The 18,608-nt window shown below is 52.9% G+C and overlaps 1 protein-coding gene and 1 long non-coding RNA gene across 2 annotated transcripts in view; one reads left to right on the top strand and one right to left on the bottom strand.

The window, feature by feature from the left end:
* The first annotated feature begins 6,955 nt into the window (after positions 1-6,955).
* The window catches only part of PADI2 (peptidyl arginine deiminase 2), a 42,347-nt gene continuing 30,694 nt past the window's right edge, over positions 6,956-18,608 (top strand). The window contains exon 1 of the mRNA XM_037000066.2: positions 6,956-7,163. Coding sequence (XP_036855961.2) covers positions 7,036-7,163 — 128 coding nt within the window. The 5' untranslated portion in view covers positions 6,956-7,035. The remainder of the gene's footprint in view (positions 7,164-18,608) is intronic.
* On the bottom strand, positions 10,308-16,987 carry LOC118968652 (uncharacterized). The gene is made up of 3 exons (XR_005056422.2): positions 16,667-16,987; positions 12,484-12,544; positions 10,308-10,540 (listed from the first exon to the last, which is right to left on the bottom strand). It is a non-coding gene; the product is annotated as an uncharacterized lncRNA (long non-coding RNA).

The following is an 18,608-nucleotide window of genomic DNA, read 5'->3' as shown; positions in this document are numbered from 1 at the left end:
AGAGGTGACAAGCCCCGTCTCCCACCTGCTCTCAGGAGTTCCTCCTGCTCACCCTCACCCACACCCACTTCCATGGCTCCCTACTGCTCAAAGAATCCAGCCAGAATGCTTTCTTGCCTGGTTCTCAAGGCCCCAGACCATTTTCTTAGCCCTGCCCCCAAAATATCCTCCTACCATTTATCCCTCCAGGTCTCTGGGCTCATGACCCCTTTTCCAGTAAGCCCAGCGTCTTGGTTTTAGCCCTCAGGACAGGTGGCTGTTTCCAGGCCCGGCTTCTGTCTTCCTCAGCCATGCGTGCTCTGCCTCCTGCCAGGAACGCCGTCCCCCACCTCTGCTTGTGGGTCTCCTACCCATCCTTCAAAGGCGAGCTCAGAAGCCACCTCTTCTATGAACCTTCCCTTCTTTCCGAAGCTTGAATTAACTTTTCCCTCTGTTGGAGCAGAGGCTGTGCCTATGGGCCAGACTCCCAGCGGCACCTGTGTCTCTGCCTGAAGCCTCGCTCTACCACAGGTGACAGACCAGGAGTGCTGAGGGACAACCCAGCCCCCACCCACGCACAGCCCTCCTCCCGGGACTAACTGGCCTCCGAGGATGGACACCCCAGCTCCCTCGCCCCTCGCAGGGTAGCAGAATTCATGCTCCTAGAGGCCCCAGTGGGATCAGGCTGCAGCTGCTACAGTGGGAAGTTGCTTGACAGAGCTCTTCTAACGGACTGCCTAACCCTTCCTGTCTCGGCTTCTCATACTCCTACTGGTGTTTCTTGCCTTTCAAATAAATAACTTGCACTGAATTCCTGTCCCAGGATCTGCTGCAGGGGAACCCCCACTAAGCCTGGGCAGTGCCCCCACGGTACTCAGCCAATGCCTTTGCCACGGCAGCAGTCAGCAGAGGCCCTGAGTGATGGCCCCTAAAACCATGGGCAGGATGAAGGAAGCACTTTCTACGTGCCTGGCCCTTCATGTGTATCACCTCTTGTAAACCTCACCGCAGCCTGGGAAGTAGGTGCCATCATCATCCCCACTTCACAGATAATAAAACCAAGTCTCATGTAAAATGATTTCTCTAAGATATCAAAAGCCAACAAGTGGCAGGACTGGGATTTAAATCCAGGCAGACTGATTCTAGAGATGGAAAGTTTAACCACCTGTGGGATGTAGCAGGAATAATTACAGCACCTGCCACCAGGTAGTTGTAAATGCCTGAGAAATGTTCATATAAAAGGGGTACTGTGTGTGTGTGTGTGTTTGTGCATGTGCACGCATGCACACACGTGTCACCCCTGCTAGATCACTCTCAGGGATGGATTGTGTATTAAATACTTGTTAGAATGAATCAACAACCCAGCTCAGAGGACCAAAGCATTAAACCAACAGGACAGGCATAAAGGGTAAGGCTCAAAGGACTCCACTCTGCTACCACTACCAACAGGCTGTGTGACCTTGGGTGGACACTCTCCCTCTCTGGGCCTCACTTCTCTTGCTCTGTCTATTGCCCTTCTGTCCAGGGAGAGGGTCCCACTCTAAGGAATCCACCACTGACCTCCCACAAATAGAGTCCCTAAACCCAAACCCAACCTTCCAGTGAGGAGAGGGTCCCTAGAGCTAAGGAAGGGGCCAAGTGAGGTTGCACGAAGACAGGAGCCATCCTTGATCTCTCAGAGTAATGCTGCCGCCGCTAGTACCAACTCTTCTGGAAAAAATCTCCTGCCTCCCTGCTTCCAAGGTGGAGATCTGGTGCCCCCTTGTGGTCTCAACCTCTTCCATCGTCCACCATGACTTCTTTTCCTTCTGTATCTTCCCGCCAGTGACCTCACTGCTGCCTTCTGGGAACACCAAGGCTTTTCTGCTCCCTTCAAATATCGACTAAGCTCAGGCACCAAGGCTCAACTCGAGAGAGACAATCATGAGCAAGGTGGTCACAGGCCCTGCCTGATAGTTTAAGTAGAGTCCAGACCAACACTTTCAATAGAAATATTATGCAAATCACAAATGCACACCTCTCCTGTGATTTTAAATTTTCTAGTCACCACATCGTAAAAATTAAAATAAGTAGGTTTTAAATAAATAAAATTAAAATTATTAATGTTAATAATATATGCTTATTTAACCCTGTCTGTCCAAAATATTATCATTTCCACATGGAGCCAGTATATTTTCTAATTACCTACTAAGTGTTCAAACTCCTTGTATATTTTACATCTCAGTTCAGACGAGCTCCATTTCAAGTGCTTGGCAGCCCTGTGTGCCTGTGGCGACCTGCCGCGATGATGTGGGAGCCCCTGCGCCCAGGTCAGCTGACTCTGCTTCCTCGGCAGCCCTTTGGGAATTTGGTTTATCATGTCTTCTTCAGGATTTACCTTTGTAGCTTTGCTGGAGGGGCACAGAGGGGTTAAGAAGCCAAATTCTGTCCTCCCTCTGAGCTGGGTTCCAATCTCAAAGCCTAGGGACACAACTCTGGGCAGTCATTTTACCCTTTGAAATGTAAAATGAGGGTCATAAAAATGCCAACTTCTGGGATTGGAGCAAGGATGCCTGGCAGGAAATATTTACCTGCCCATAAATAGTGACCTAATGAATCAAAACCGTAGCCCACTTTTTGGCACTGTGATGGTTAATTTTAGGCATCAACTTGGCTAGGCTATGGTGTCCACTTTAGTTAATACACCAGTCTAAATGTTGCTGTTCAGGTATTTTTAGATGTGATTAATATTTAAACCAGTAGAATTTGAGGAAAGCAGAGCTCCTCCACACCGTGGGTGGGCCTCATTCAATCGGTTGAAAGCCTGAAGAGCAAAGACTGAGGTTTTCCAAGAAAGTGATTCTGCTTCAAGATTACAACCAGGAAACTCTGCCTGAGTTTGCATCCTGCAGATTGCAGCCATCAGCTCTTCCTGAATTTCCAGCGAGCTTGCTGGCCTGCTCTACAAATTTCAGAATTGCCAGTCCCCACAGTTGCACAAAGCAACTCCCTAAAATAAACCTCTCATGCGACACATAAAGCATGACTATATGACATATATCCATTTCCACAGGTGATGGTAGCTCTGGACCCTCTTTCTGAATACCTGAACATTAGAGGTTGAGCAGCTACACTGCTCACGTCACTGCATTAACGTAACAAAGTCACATCCCAGCCTTTCCTTCCCCGTAAGTGAAATGTCTTGCAAGACAGAGTGGACTGAGGCAGAAATGGAGTGAATGCCCCCATTCCAGAGCCCCTCCTTCACTGTCAGGCCAGCGCCGCCTTTCCAAAAGTATGGGATAACGAGGGTGGGCTTTGCTGGGGAAAAGAGGGTATGAGGGTCTGGGAGCTGCCCCTGAGGGCTGAGTCAGGTGTGGGAAGTCCCTGTGCCCAGAGGATGGATGGCCCAGGGCCCCATCACCTCACCACCCTGGTCTCCTATCAGAATTCCTGTTGAATTCGGCTCCACATGGCAGCCAGAGCGATTTTCCTGAAGCGTGCATTGTGTCATTGCCATGTTCCAAGGTCCTTCCGAGGCTTTCCTGTGATCTTAAAATAAAGCCCAAAGTCCTTCACAGGGCTTACAAGGCACTGTATGACCCGGTCATGGTCAGGCTAGTGTCTCACCTCCCGCAGCCCTGGCCAGATGGAGCTCATGGAACCCTTGCATACGCACTGCCCACTGCCTCTTCTCCCTGCATGTGGCCCACCCTCCAGGTCACACTTTGGGCACTGGCTTCCTCCCCTCATTCTACATGGCAGCCTTGCTCTCCTCGGCTGGGCCCCCAAGGCCCTGGCTCAGTGCCCCCACCACCAGAACTTGTGTATAGGAGGCCTTTAGATAACAGAGCCATCTGCCTGGTTGGCTCTGGGGGCTCTTGACAGTGACCACAGGCACTCCCCTGCCTCTGCCCTCCTCCTCCCAAGAACAGCCACGGCTGTACTGTGACTGTCCTCACATCGCAGGCCACCTGGTGCCCCGTCCAGCCTCCCACACAGTGGTGCTCACTAAATATCATGCCCTCCCTGTCCTGGGTTCTTCCATGTGCTGCCTGGGTGGGTGACCCTGCACCAATCCCTTTCCCTCCCTGGGTCTCCTTGACTAAGTAGAACTTTGCTTTGATTTGCAAACTCTGAAGTTCTGGATAACATAAAGGGGGAGACGATGCCACCCTATGAATGCATGTTCCCAACACACTGCTGAGGTTTTTCATGCATGTTATAAAATAACATGTACAGTCAGAAGCCTGTTCTTATAAAAACTTAAAATAACTACACGTGTATGTAGAAAATAACTGCCAACTATTGAGACTTAGTCTGAGCCAGGTTCTAATGTGCTGAGCGCTTTACTGTGTATCATCTCATGACTCTTTAGAACACTGCGGGCTGGGTACTGCTAATATCTCCCATATGGAGGAAGAAGCTGAGGCCCAGAGAGGCCCCCTAGCTCGTGAGGGGTAGAACTGGACTTGACCCCAGGCTTTCCAAGTCCAAAGGCCATGTGTGCACTTTGCTGCCAGGCCAGTTGATGCCTCTGTCCAAATTGGAAATAATAATAGCTCCTGCCTTATAGGGTTCTGGGAGGATTAAATGAGCTAAGAAGTGCGAAGCCCTTAGAGCGGCTCCTGGCACGCCTAAGGGCTCAGTAAGTATGTCACCCACCGCAGCATCAGACTGTCTCTGTGTGGGCCCTGCAAGATCACACTCAGGAATGTTAACAGTGGTCATCTCTGGTCATGGGGTCATGGGTGATCATATTTTTATATTTTTCTACAATGATCAGGTATTACTTGTATATTTCTTTCTTTTTAAATTCTTGCATATATGATATGTTCAGTGAGCTGTCACTCTCCTCAAAGCAGGCCCATGAGTTGTCTGAGTCACTTCCATGGTTCCCCCCAGGCCTGGAACAGAGAGACCCCAGTAAAGGATCATAGCAGGTAACATTTCAGATGAGCCCCTCCTAGCTCAGGTTCAATGACAACATGCTTGGCAGGAGTCAAAGTTGGGGGTGTGGGGTGTGGGTCAGTGCCAGAAACTGGCCTGGGCTAAGCCTGCCCTTTGCTGGCATTACCCCAAAAGGCACAATGGAATGCCTGGTGGCTCTTCCGGGCCCCGGGGGGCAGGGGGGTGGGAGCAGCCATGATGCGTGAGACCTCCGGCCCTGAATCCCCCAACAGCTGTGACCACTTCAGCTATTTTAAGCCCTTGAACACCAGGAGGCTCCCATCACACCAACCAGGCACTGTGTCCCCACATCTCAGGCCCTGAGCCAGGGCCAGGAGCCCTGAGTATGGGTCTGGCAGGTCCCGCTGGATTCTTTAAGGAGAGTGAGTTTCATTTCTTGGCCACTCAACTTGTGCCAGACACTGTGCCAGTGTTTTCCATACACTGTCTCATTTGCTGTCATCCTTATGTCTATGCTGAGAGATCAGTTGTTCACAGATGAGGAAAATGAGGCTCCAGGTGTCTGGCGGAATTGTCCAAGGCTCCACAAGAGCAGGCCTGGGGCTAGAACTTGGGTTTCTTTATCTACCAATTAAATGTTATCATTACCCTGCCCCTTGTTGGCTTACCTGCGCCTCAGTGAGGGTGCGATGTTCCTCCCTCCACTCTCCAGTTTTCTGGTGGGTGAAATCAGGGTATTGTGCTCTATGATCCTCAGGAAGGTCGAACCCTGGCATATGCCCAGTATCTGCCACATAGTAGGGGTTCAAAAGATTCTAGTAGAGGGATGCCCAGAGAGAGCCCGCCTTGGGGGCCTCACAGTCAGCTCTGAGCTGCACCAGTTTTTCCCTCTGGCAGCTAGTCACCCTGGAGCTGTCTCCTGATTGTGATGCCCTCAGCAGCCAGCAGGAACCTATCAAAAGTCACCAGTGTTTCCCTGGGCCTGTGCGTTTTTAGGGACAGATAACCCCCTAGCCCAACTCAGGCCTTCCTGTCCTCACCCACATTCCTCCCCTTCTTGGCTACCCAGGAGCAGCTGGGCACTCTGCCATCTCCTAATTTGGGCCACCTTGAGGAAGCCACTGGGGTCCGGGGTGTGGGTATGTCTCAGATCTGGGCACTTGCGAGCCTCAACCCTTCCATCCCCCTGCACTCCTACCCCCTTTTCAAACATACATCCTCTCCAGCCCACCCTATCCTTCTAATAACCTCTGCGCCTCACCCCCAGTAACTGACCCCTCTACCAAGGACCACATACACATGGCTGGATTATCTGAACAGGCCCTGGCTTGGCTTCAGGACTGGAAGGGTTTGGGATGGGGCAGAGGGGCGGGGAGCTGGTTCAGGAGCCCCTGGATGTCTTCCTGGACCTCAGCCTCCACAAGACACCAGCTGACCTCTGCAGCAGCACCCCACCCCTCGCCTAGCGGAACCCCTCTCTGTCCCTCCATGCGAACATCAATATTTCAGTCCACAAACGCAGGTCAGCTCAACGCCCTCCTCTCCAGCTTTCTCACGCAGCCACAGCTGGGGTCTTCGTGCACCCTCCCTAGGGGCCCTTCGATCCATTGCAGCCAGATGACCCCTTTCACTTCCACTCTTGGCCACTCCTCGCTGAGCACACCATGCCATGGCTCCCATCTCCCACCCACCAAAGCCGTGGCTTGGCACTGTGGCCCTGTAGGGAGTTCCCACTCCCACGCCTCCCCATTTTCCCTCTGGTAATAGGGATCAGGGATTGTTGTGGGCTGGAGGGGGATGTCAGACTGGCTTCCTAGTTTTACTCAGGTGGCTCCCTCTCCTCCCTTCCCCTTAGTTTGCAAATGCCTCCTTTAAGAAGGCTGGTCCCGGACCCCAGGCTGGGTTAGGGCACCCACTCCCTCTGGGGTCCCACCACTTCCGGTCCCCGCCCCTATGACAGCTCCTCGTTTCTGTCATCTGTCCCAGCTTGAGCATTGTGCCCCGGAAGGGGGCGGGGCGGAAAGAGCTGTGGGCGTGGCCACGCTTGACGGACGGGACGCTGCGAGAGGAGGTGCACGGGCCGCCCCGCCCACCGGCGGCAGGATAAAGGCAGAGCGCCGGCCCTGAGTGGGCTGCTGGGGTGAGCGCACCTGCCACTGGGGCTGGATGAGCTGGGACACAGGGCCGGCCACGGCGGGAAAGATGCTACACGAGCGGACGGTGCGGCTGCAGTACGGGAGCCGCATAGAGGCGGTGTATGTGCTGGGCACGCAGCTCTGGACCGATGTCTACAGGTAAGCGGGGTCACCGCACCGACCCCGGGATGCAAGTCCCGAAATTTCAGCCCCAGAAACCCGGAGACCCTCCCCGGACTCAGACTCGGGGTGGGGGGGCAGCCAGCCTTCCTCCAGCCAGAGTTGCCCCTGGTCCGAGGTGCCCGCACCCAGAAATCCTAAGAACCTCACCCAGAAATCTGACAGCCCCCAAACTTTGCGTCAGCCTCCCCGAAATCCCGAGACCCTCCTAGACCGCCTGACTCCCTCACCTGCACCCCAGGCTTCCCACCTCCTGGCCCTCTCCAGCTGCTCTCCCAGGAGGACCTCAGCACCCCTCAGCTTTCTCACTCTCCTCCGTTGTGCCGTCCACTTCCCTCAGACCCTCCTGACTCACCACCCACCTCATGTCAACTGAGCTTCCTCCAGAATTTGCTGGGGGTGCTGGGGCAGGGCCAGAGGGGAGCTGCCCTGGGGCAGGATCTGGCCCTGGAGGTTGCTCAGGCTCCAGTTGAGCCCTGGGGGGGTGCTGGTGGTGGTGGTGATCCATCCCCAGGCACTGGCTGTGAGCTCCGCAGCACCCGAATGCCTTCCCCTGACTTCACCCTGGGGTCAGGGAGGGACCTTGTTCCACCCCATTGGGGAGTTAAGGTTTTGGTAAGAAGAGTGGCCCTGATCCAGGACCCTGTTCCCTCCCTCTCTTCCCCCAGGATTTCTGACACCAGAAGACCTAGGGTACAGGAATTGAGGTCAGGGCCCCACCACTACCCAGCCCCCAGGAAGCAGCCCAGTCCCATAATTCATCTCCCTGTAGAGTGTGGGGCCGCCTTGTGAAAGTCTGGCTGATGTGAAGGAAGGGGCGGAGCAGGTCCAGGATATCATGCAGCCCTCCACCCAGTGCATCTGAAATGTCCCCATTGCTAGGGTGGGAGGGGTTGGTGCTGAGAGGAAGAAGCATGCAGGACTCAGGTGGGACCCTGTGCTGATAACCTTAGTCAGGTCCCCTGATCTCTCTGTGCCTTGAGCTAACCCGAGGTACCAATGTGTCTTACTGCTCCCAAATCATTACATCATATGGTGCACCCTGCCACTCGCAGGCCCCCAGCAAACCCCATCCCTGTGTCTTCCCACACGTCCTCCCCAGCCCATTCTCTTTGTCACCTCCAATGGCCCTGGCACCTCTGCCAGCTCCTCAGCAGGCACTGGCCGCACTGATCCCATCAAGCCCCAGCCTCCTTCTCAGAGGGCAAAGGGCCCGGTCACTGTGCCAACCAGGGATCCTCTCCCCTCATCTGCCCTTGGCCTCCACTGTCCACATGTAAACCTTAGGAGTGGTTTCTGAGGGCCACAACACAGCAGTGGAGTGCGGTCCGGTCCTCAGTGGCCTGGGAGAGCTCCCCTCCCTTCCCCACTCCCAGTCCTAAACTGGACACTGCCAGGGAGTGGGCTGGGGGCCAGGGCGCTCAGGTCTCTAAGCCTCAGCTGTCACCATACCCGCCTGTTTGTTCCCTGGGGCATTTTGGTGCAGCCTAAAAGGCTGGCACGGGGGCTCCAGTGGGGTGGGGAGTAAAGAAGGGGGCCGTGCTCAGGCCCCCTGCCCTGCTTTGCCCTGGCAGAGAGAGCCCAGCCCCAGTGGGGGCAGGGAGCTGGGGAGGTGTGGGCTCATCCTCCCTCTAGCAGGGGGCGCAGGTGCAACGATGCCCTTCATGCCTTCTCCAGAAACCAGCCACAGCCACAAGGACCCACACCTCTCTCACTTGCCCTTCACTGAAGACTCCACCACCCCCAAGCAAAGAAGTGCGGTCTAGACCAGCACCAGCCAACAGAGAGAACGCAAGCCACCAGAGAGCCACGAGTGTAATTTTTAATTTTCTAGTGGCCACATTTTTTAAGGTTAAAATAAACAGGTGAAGTTCATTTTAATAATATATTTAATCCAACATAGACAAAATATTAGAGTTTCAATATGTAATCAATGCAATACTTTACATCCTAAGTCTTTGAAATTCAGCGTGTCTTTTATATCTATAGCACATCTCAATGCGGACTAACTGCCTTTCAGGTGCTCAATAGCCCCACGGAGCTGGTGGCACTGAACCGGACAGCACAAGGGTAGGGCAGGAGTTCCCAACCTCAGCACTATCACATTTGGGGCCAGATAATTATCTGTTGTGGAGGCCGTCCTGTGCATGGTAGGATGTTGAGAGCGGCATCTCTGGCCAATCTGGAGGGTGGCTGGTAGCACACCTTCCCCACCAAATTGGGACAAGTAGAAACATCTCTGGATAATGCCAGCAATCTCCTGGCAGGAGGAACTGCCTAGTCGAGAAGACCTCCAGTTGGGAACTGCTGGTCTGGTAGAACAAAGCCTCTTCCAGAACTAAGGAGACAGGGCCATGACTGCCGGTGTTACTCCTATACCTGTAATGGTTAAAAGCTGCAGTCCTTACTGGTAACAGCAGGGCTATTAGTGAGCACTTAGGAACCAAAAGCATTGTCTCCTGTCTTCCTCACCACAGCCCTGGGAGGTCCTGCTGTGATCATCCCATTTTGTAGATAAGGAGAGTGAGGCTCAGAGAGTTGAAGCCATCTGCCCGAGGGCACCCAGGACTCAGGTCCAGGTCTGTCTGACTCGGAACTCATGCTCTTAACCTCCACTCTACCTTGGGGAACCCTAAAAGTAGCAGATTGAACTGGATGACCCTCTCAAACTGTGTCCCTTCCACCCTTCACCCAGGCCATGAGCCAACTGCCTCTGGACACTTCACCGAACCCCACTCAGTCCTCCACTTCTCACTGAGTCCTTCCAGACCCAGACATAGGTTCTAACTCAAGAGCCCATGTGACACCCCCAAGGAGACACCAAGGTACAAGGCCTAGTGGACCCAGTTAGTAAGGGAGTGGTGCCTTGACCCCTCACTCCTAAGTCACAGAGGTGAGTAAACAGACCTCAGTACTCACCCCCTTTTCCCAAGGGCTCTGGACCCCCTTTTCCCAAGGGCTCTGGGCCCCCTTACCTGACCTGTACACACAGCTTCCCATCCCTCCAGATACACAGCAGAGGCCTCGCCTTCCCCATTCCTCAGCAGACCCTGTGGTTCACCCACTCTTGCCCAGCAAACCTTTTGGGGATGCATGCCCTGACCTGGCCCCATTCTGAGTGCTAGTGTCCAGCAAGCTATGAGCAGGTGCATAGAAAGGAGGAAATTGGATTTTTTTCTAGAGATTTACTTTGTGATCATTGTTCCCGACGCCTGCCGTTCCTGCCTCGTACTCCCCAGCGTACTTGTCTTACATCCGGCACGTGTGCGCCTTGTCCACGCAGTCTCCCCTGATGGTCCCTTTAGTGGGCAGCTGCTTCTTCTCTGGAGCCGACCTGGGTTCCCGTCTGATTCTGGCTTAGGTTGGAGAGAGGGCACAGAGTGAGCAGCATCCCATGTTGGTTTCTCCCCCTCTCTCACATTTGGGGGGTGATGTTCTCCCTGCACTGGTGCCAGGGACCCCCCCAGAGTCTGGAGGGATTGGAGAAAGGGCAGCCTTGGAGGCAGGTAACAGGGTGATCACACTGTGCTCTACTCTCCCACTGGCCCCCAAATGGGACCATGAGATGTTTCTCCTCTGCCTCCCTCGGGTGATGCGTCTACACAGGGCCTGGGAGTTCTCACTGGGCAGGTGCCCCCTCCTCCTCCATGGCGGAGAGGAGTCAGGAGCAGCCTAAGGGCTGCAGGAGCTTCGGGCAGAGATGATGCTAACTGTCTGCTGTCTCTGCAGGACAGTGTCCTGGCGAGATGTGATCTCATGGTGAGCCCATGAGGTGGGAGGTGGGTGCTCCCCCACCCCCTTCTCCAGGGTACCCCAAAGCAGAGGTTAACCAACCAATTTTCCCAGAAGGAGGCTGCCCATCACTCTATGGCAGAAGATATGAAGTGGGTCCCAGGATAAGAGTGCCTAGAAGTTGGCACAGTAAAACGCTGGGAAAGCGTGCAAAGAAGTACCCCTTCTTGGGGAAGAGCCTGGAGAATCTAAATTCATCCTATCTCACGCCTTCAGCTCACTCCCAGACTTCCTCTCTCTGTCTCATAGTTGGTGTGAGTGTTTTAGAAAATATTCTTAGGACAAAGGCTGGGGAGTGTCTGCAGTCCAGTTTGAAATGAGGGGGACTTGGGGTACCAGGGTCTCCCCTTCCCATAGAGTGCCAGGCCCCACTCCACTGACCCCATCTCCTGCCACCGCCCTGCACACACACCACTGTGGCCACATTGGCTTTGTGGATAGTTAGGCCTTGACTGCACCTAGCTCCCACCTGCCTCAGGGCCTTTGCACATGCTCTTCCCTCTGCCTGGAGCACTATCCTTCAGACCTCTGAAGTGCTCTACCTCATTGCTACTTCTCTTCCCTGCAGATTTTTCATTTACTTAATATTGCTCACTGATATTTATTGAACGCTTATTCTGTACCAGGCTGACCTTAGCACCTTGCCTGCTCTTCGTGTATATTTAATAATTTATATGTGTGTTTAAACGTCACAACTTTGAGTTAGGTACTATTATTGGCCCCCTTTTCAGCTGGGGAAACTGAGGTAAGGAATGTTTGTCCAAGATGACACAGCTGAGAATAGCGGTGGCGCACAGCCCAGGCCCCTGACCGCTCTGCCGGGCTGCATCCTGGGACTTGGGTTTCAGGCATGTCCTCCTCCGCTCTCACTGTCCTCCTTGTTCTGTATTCCTCCAGCCCTCAAGTCAATGAAGGGCTCCTTGGCTGAGTGAATGAATGAATGCATGTGGCCAGTGATGGATGTAGACTGGCCTGTCATTGGGCTGAGCTCTCCACCCCCAGCCTCAAGGGATGAGCACCATTGGACTGGCCAGTGGAAGGTCAAGGGCATATAGCCGAGCTTGGCTAGAGCAGCACTTGTTCCTGAGAGAATGATGGTAGGAGGAATCAGGCCAGGTCAGGTGGCCTCATAAATTAGAACAACACCCAGAGCTCTCAACCCTGAAAAAGAGGCCCAGCCAGGAGCTGCCCCAGGGCTCCGGTTTCAGGCTAGTTCCCAGGGGGTGGCAGGGTTCTAAGGAGGGCCTGGCACCCCGTGTGTTGAGCCCACAGCTCCCTGCACAGCTGGGGTCCCCCAAAGCTTTCCCCTCCTGCCCACAGGGCCCTGAGTCAGGTTGGGAGGATGGCGATAGGGGCTCGCCCCAGTGCCTACCCCCAGCTGGACAGGCATACCTGTTAAATTCTGGGGGAAGCCAGCTTTCAGAGGCAGCCCTGTCCTACCCAGTGGTGCCAGGCGCTGGGCCCAGGGGTCTAGAATGGCCCACAACTGCTTATCTCAATCACTCACCCAAGAGCCCAGTGCAGGAAGCCAGCCTTTGGTGTCCCCTCTCTGGGTCTTTGACCTGCACCTGCAAAATATGTAGAGGCCTCAAGAGGTTCCTAACAGCTTCTCATTTGATCCTTTCCTGAGCCAGGGCTGATAACCCCTGTCAGTACCAGGTGTCCCTGCCCAGAGGACCTCTAGCGGGGACTATAACCTATGGTTCCTCTCCCAGGAAAGCAGCAGGCAGGCCCAGAACTCAAAGAGCTGGACCTCATTCTGCCATTACTGTCCCAGAGAGTGCTCACCCTATGCGGGCCTCAGCATGCTCATCTATAAAGTGGGATGACATTAATACAGGCCTCATGGGGTTATCGAAAGGATGGACTGAGATCATGTGTGCCGAGGGCTTGGAACGTGTCTGGCACATAATAAATACTCAACAAGTAGTTGTCATAAATTAGTGTTGGGTTTATTATAGTATTATTAAAACAAATAATAATGAGATATGGCCTCAAAGAGTTCAGAATGTCCCTGGGAGAGAAATGTTGATCAACATTTGTTAAGTGTTTGCAGCATCAGCAAAAGGAGAGAAAGATGGGTCCTGGCTGATGTGATCGGGGGGACTTCCTGGAGGAGATGGCAACCAAGCCAAAAGATGGACAGGGGTTCACAGTGTGACCAGAACATGCCATGCAGGAGCAAAGGTACCTGACAGGAAAGTTGTAACATGTGGGGGCAAAAAAGGACATAGTTTCAGTGGCATAGAGTGTAAGGCTAGAGAGTGGATGAGCTCAAACAAGGGGTTTGAATGCCAGGCTTAGGTGTTAGACTTAGTTCTGTAGGCAGTAGGGAGTCATTGAAGGCGCTAGGGAGGAGTGACCATAGATTAGATCATTTCTTCCCTAAGGAGAGGGCCCAGGGCAACTGGAGGCCCCAGTGCCTCGGAGAGAGGCTGGAGAGGTTACCAGGTAGAGAAGGATGGCTGGCTGAAGACTAACATCATGGTTAGCTTCTGCTGATTCCTGACCAGGGCAGCCACCTACCTCAGGGCTCCAGCCACCGCCGTGCCAGGTGTGGAACCTTGCTTCCCTCCCCTCATCTCTCTCCTTGAGGGTGCTCACCATAGGGTTGCATGCCAAGCTGGCATCCATGACCCCACAACCTCAGACTCCTGCAAAGCCCTGAGGGCAGGATATCCCCAGGCTGCCAGGCACTGGGTTCACTGTGGGCATGAGCCCCAACTGGTGTTAACAAGCCCCAGAGCAGGTGGACAAGCTGAGACAGGGAGCTAGAAGCAGGCATGTCATGTCCTCAAGTCTGGGACTGAGCAAGCCCCCAGCCTGTGAGGCCAAGCGGGTCACCCTCTCCACCAGCTGAGCAAAGAGCAGAAAAGCTGACTGCCTCCCCAGAGACCACACAGCCTTTGTGGGGCTGAGCGGATGTTAGGTCACAGAGCCCAGAATTCCCTTAATTCGTCTGGGCTCAGTAAATATATGTCTTCTACATCTTACATAGCTTTCCAGTCTTGTTTAAAGTTCATTTGACGTTTCTCTCCATTTCCACGGCCACCACCCAGTCCCATGCCGCCGTCATTGCTCACCTGGACAGCTGCAGTCACCTTCTCCCTGGCTCCCCCACCTCCCCGATTGCTCTCCTGAAATCCACTCTCCTCCCAGCACTCCGTGTGATCTGTCTCCAGTGCACACATGATCGCATCACCACCTCTTAGAAGGCTTCAGTGCTCTCAGGAGAAAGGCCACTCCTCGCCATGAGCTGGGTCCTCTCCACCGCTCTCTCCCTCCCCTTGCTCACAAACTCCAGCCACACTGACCTTCCACTTTTTGAACATGCTGGACTAACATCCACCTAAGGCCATTACCCAGGCTGTCCTTGCTGCTTGGACATCTCTGTGCCTCTCCCTCTCCTCACTTTGGCCAATTCAGTGGTTCTCAAACTGTGGTCCTGGACCACCTGGAAGCTTGTTAGAAATGCAGTTCCACTCCACAATATACATGTATATCAAGTCATCATATCCTACACTGTTGTATACGATTATGCACAACGACATTTGTCAGCTGTTTCTCAATGAAGCTGGGAGGGGGAGAGTGCAGGTTCTCAGGCCCCAGTCCACATCTGCTAAATCAGAGACTCTGGGGGATGGCCTGACAACTGTATTTTAACAGGCCCTTCAGGTGATACACACTCAAATTTAAGAACCACTGATCTAATTAATGCTTGTCTGTTCTTTAGCATGTAAAGTTTAGACCTCAGCTCAAATGTCACCACCTCCAGGAAACCTTCCCTGATCTCCAAGCCAGGGCTCAAGGCATCCCATACTTCTCCTTGATAGCAATTCTCATGGCTGAAATCACATAATTAGTTGTGTAACCCATTGAAAGCCTTTCTCTTCCACTGGAATATTTACTCCATGGGCTCAAGGGACATGTTATCTTTTTCGCCAAACTGCCCTGGCACCTAGAGCTGTGCCTGACACATAGTAAGTACTTGATAAATATGTGTTGAGTGAATGAATGACCACATAAGAAAGCACCCTCTTCTAGCCCTTCCTGCAGCAAACACTTAGACCTATTGCTTGCCTGTACTAAGCCAGGTGCTGAAATAAAAAAAAATACAGTCCCTGTCTTCAAGGAGCTAACTGCCATAAGGGGAAATAAACATGGATGGAGACAAATTGATTGAGTTGGTTCTTTAAAGAGGGGTGGACAGTTGCCAGGCAGAGAAGTCAGGGGGAAATATTACAGGTAGAAGGAATAGCATATGCAAAATGCACAGTGAGCTGGAACAGTGCAAGGAGTTAGAGGGTAAGAGGGGTTTCAGGAAATGAGGCAGGAGCGTCAAGTTGAGATGCAGGGGCCAGATGCCCCTGGGTGAATTGGATTTTATTGTATCAGTAGGCACTGAGGAGCCACTAAATATTTTCAAACAGGCAAGCAACCTGATTTCTTTGTCTTTTTTAAGGGGGAATAAACATGGATGGAGCAACACAGTCTGAGAAACCAAGAAGGGTGGGCTCATTCATTCATTTATTCCCAAAGCATATATTGAGTTTGGCCATGTCCTGGGCACTGGGATACAACTGTGGGCATAGCAGACGTGGTCCCAGGGACTGGCAGCCTGTCCCTCTGTCCACACTATCTTTAGCCTCTTTCCCATAAGCCCAGGACCATGGCCACCACCGAAATCCCCACTCTCTTTGCCTTGATAAAGTCCTGGGCCCCTCCCTGCAGCCTCCCAGGAAAATTGAGGGGCCTGCAGCCCCTGGTTCTAGGGTTTCTGCAGGGGATTCTGAGAGGTTCTTTCTGGGGAGGGAGGCAGCCTGCAGGATCCATAGGGCACAATGGGTGCCTTTGTTGCTTGTGCCAGGGCCACTCCAAGAATAGCTGTTTGCTCAGCTCAGAGCAGGGCTGGTGCTGGGGTAGGAGGGTGTGGGGCTCTGAAGCTCCAATGTAGGCCGGGCATTAACCCCCTGAGCCTCTGGGGCCTCCTCCAGTTTCTTGCTGGCCCAGAGGAATTAAGGTGGCCGAAAGTGTCACTTACACCAACTATTGTCAGAATCAGTGTCCTTAAAGATCCTCCCCTGTGAGTTTGTAAAGCATTTTGTCCCAAATAGAATTGTATGCAGAAACCCAATATATAAAACCAGATGAAATACTAGTGGCTCTGGTTAAAGATGGGCAGGGACCCATCAGAGGGATCCCCAGCTTTTCAGCCCTTCCCTCCCCATACCTTTGTCCAGGGTCTGTCCCCTCTGCGCAGCCTGGACTCCAACCACCTCTGACCTGGCCCCATCATCTTATTTTACACTTAATGAAACTAAGAGGAGATCACCTTGCCCAAGGCCACCCAGAAAGATGATGGTCAAAGCTGGGACTTGCCCTAGAGGAAGATTTCCCAGACCCAAACCCATAATTGCTTAGACTCATGATTTTTACCAAAACCAGATTCCACCTGTAGTACTACTAAACATTTTTCTTTAAATCAACTTACATTTTTCTTACAACTTTATTTTAAATGGAGATCTTATTACCATAAATGGCAAGCCTTTGTCAATTGCCTTAAAAACATACCACATGTAATAAATACATCAATCTTTTAAAGTGTTCATCCATGTGCCACCTAAAAGCATCTTCCCTGCACAGCCACACCTCCCTTGGGAAGTGCCGCCTGGTGCTTCTACGAGGCTCACCTCTGTCCTGCTCAGTTCCACCCTCTTTGCCCGGCGTGTGTGATGTGCCCAGCCCCGTGCTAGTCCCTGAAGAGGAGGAGAAGTATATGAGACAAAACGCAGCCCTCGCCCTGTGAGGGGAGAAAGATGAAGCCTGTGGAACAGGAGCGGTGGGTAGTCATCCTGTGTCTTATAGTCCAGCACATGGACACCCTGAAGATGCAAGGGACACACTAAAGACTCTCTCAGCAACTCATTGGAAAAACTGCTCGAACCCAGATGTTCTGCGCATGTACCCCCAATTCAGGGTTTTTGCTTTGACTCTGTGCTTCCCCTAATAATGGATGTAGACAGAGGGCAGCAGGCCACAGCCAACGGGCATCCAGTGCCCCATGACTGGCTGAGGAGTTTACAAAGGAGTAGATAGATAAGAACCAGAGTGGCCCTGGAGCTTCTTTCTTGAGCTCATTTCCCCATGCCTAGCACGGGCTGCCAGGCCCTGATCCACTCTATCCTGCCATGTCCCAGCCCAGCCATCTGCGCCAGCAGCCCCTGCAGTCTGTGGCCTGGGCCTGAGAGACCCTGCCTGGCAACCTCTATAGATTCACACTCACAGCCTGGGCCACCACTGGGCTCTACCCACAGAACTGCACTGAGGACCGTCTAGATCAATGATGCTCCAAGTGGAGCCACTGGACCACCAACAGTTCCTGGAAACATGGTAGAAATGCAGATTCTCAGGCCCCTCCAGACCTGCTTAACCCAAAACTGAAGGGAGGGGCCCAGCAATCTGTTTAGACAAGCTTTCCAGTAAATTCTGCTGCTGCTGAAGTTTGAGAACTATGAGCTACTACTGTAAACCTCCTACTCAACCCTGGCCACTGTTTCCCTCTTCAGCTGCCCCAGCCGCCCCTCAGTGCTGCCAGCTGGACTCCCCAGGGCTAGGATCTACCATTCTGGAGCCTTAAAAAACCCTGAAGGTTTAAACAACAGCCTCTGATGGTTCTAATGCCCAACCATAGTAGAGAACTTTTCTGGAACCCCAGGCCCTCAAAATAGCAGGTGTGTCCGTGAGGCAGATGCTTGTACCTAGGTCTTAGTCCCAAATCCCGTGAGAATCCCATCTAAGTCCCTCTTAGCTCTCTTTGGCCTTAGGGAGCCTTCAGACTGGGGGCTGGATTTAGCACAACTGTCAGCCCCGGGCACCTTCCTTCCTCCGTTTCTCTGTCCTTCCTGTTACCTCCCCTTAAGCTTGAGCTGCCTTAGCCAAATACGTACGCTGGGAGGCTTAAAAACAGAAGTTTATCTCTCACAGTTCTGGAGGCCGGAAGTCTGGATTGGGGAACCCATGTGGCTGGGCTCCGGGGAGGCTTCTTCCTGGCCGGCAGCCAGCCACCTTCTTGCTGCGTGCTCACAGGGCCTGCCTCGGTGCCTGTGAAGAAAGAGGACTCTCTCTTCCTCTTCTTCAGTCCTATCAGCTTAGGACCTCACTCTCATGACTTCATTTGACCTTAATTATCTCCTAAAAGCCCTATCTTCAAATCCCATCACAATGGGTCTTAGGGCTTCGACATGCAAATGTGAGGGGACACAACATTCAGTCCATAGCAACCAGCTCAAATCAGTTAGTTTCTTGCCCTAAAATCATGATGGCTTTTCAAGAACTCCAAGAGTATGTCCCTTGTAATGGATAAACATCCAGAACCCCAAGGAATGACTCTCAGAGAGGAGAATTCCAGGCCATGCACGCTATGGCAGGATGGCAGCATCTTTGTGACAGAACCAACCCAGTCCTTCCCCTGTAGGACCCAAATTCCAGGCTCCATCCCTGTGCAAAGCCAGCACTTTGATGCGTGCCTCCTGGCTGTCAACTTAGTTCTCCTGGCCACCAGCTCAGACATTGGAGAGGGGTTGGGCGAGAGTTCTAGGCCTCACACCGCCTGTGAAGCAAACTCATTCCTGC

This window comes from Manis javanica, chromosome 4 (assembly GCF_040802235.1).
Source record: "Manis javanica isolate MJ-LG chromosome 4, MJ_LKY, whole genome shotgun sequence".
Taxonomy (NCBI): Eukaryota; Metazoa; Chordata; class Mammalia; order Pholidota; family Manidae; genus Manis; species Manis javanica.
This window is presented reverse-complemented; position numbering and strand designations above follow the sequence as displayed.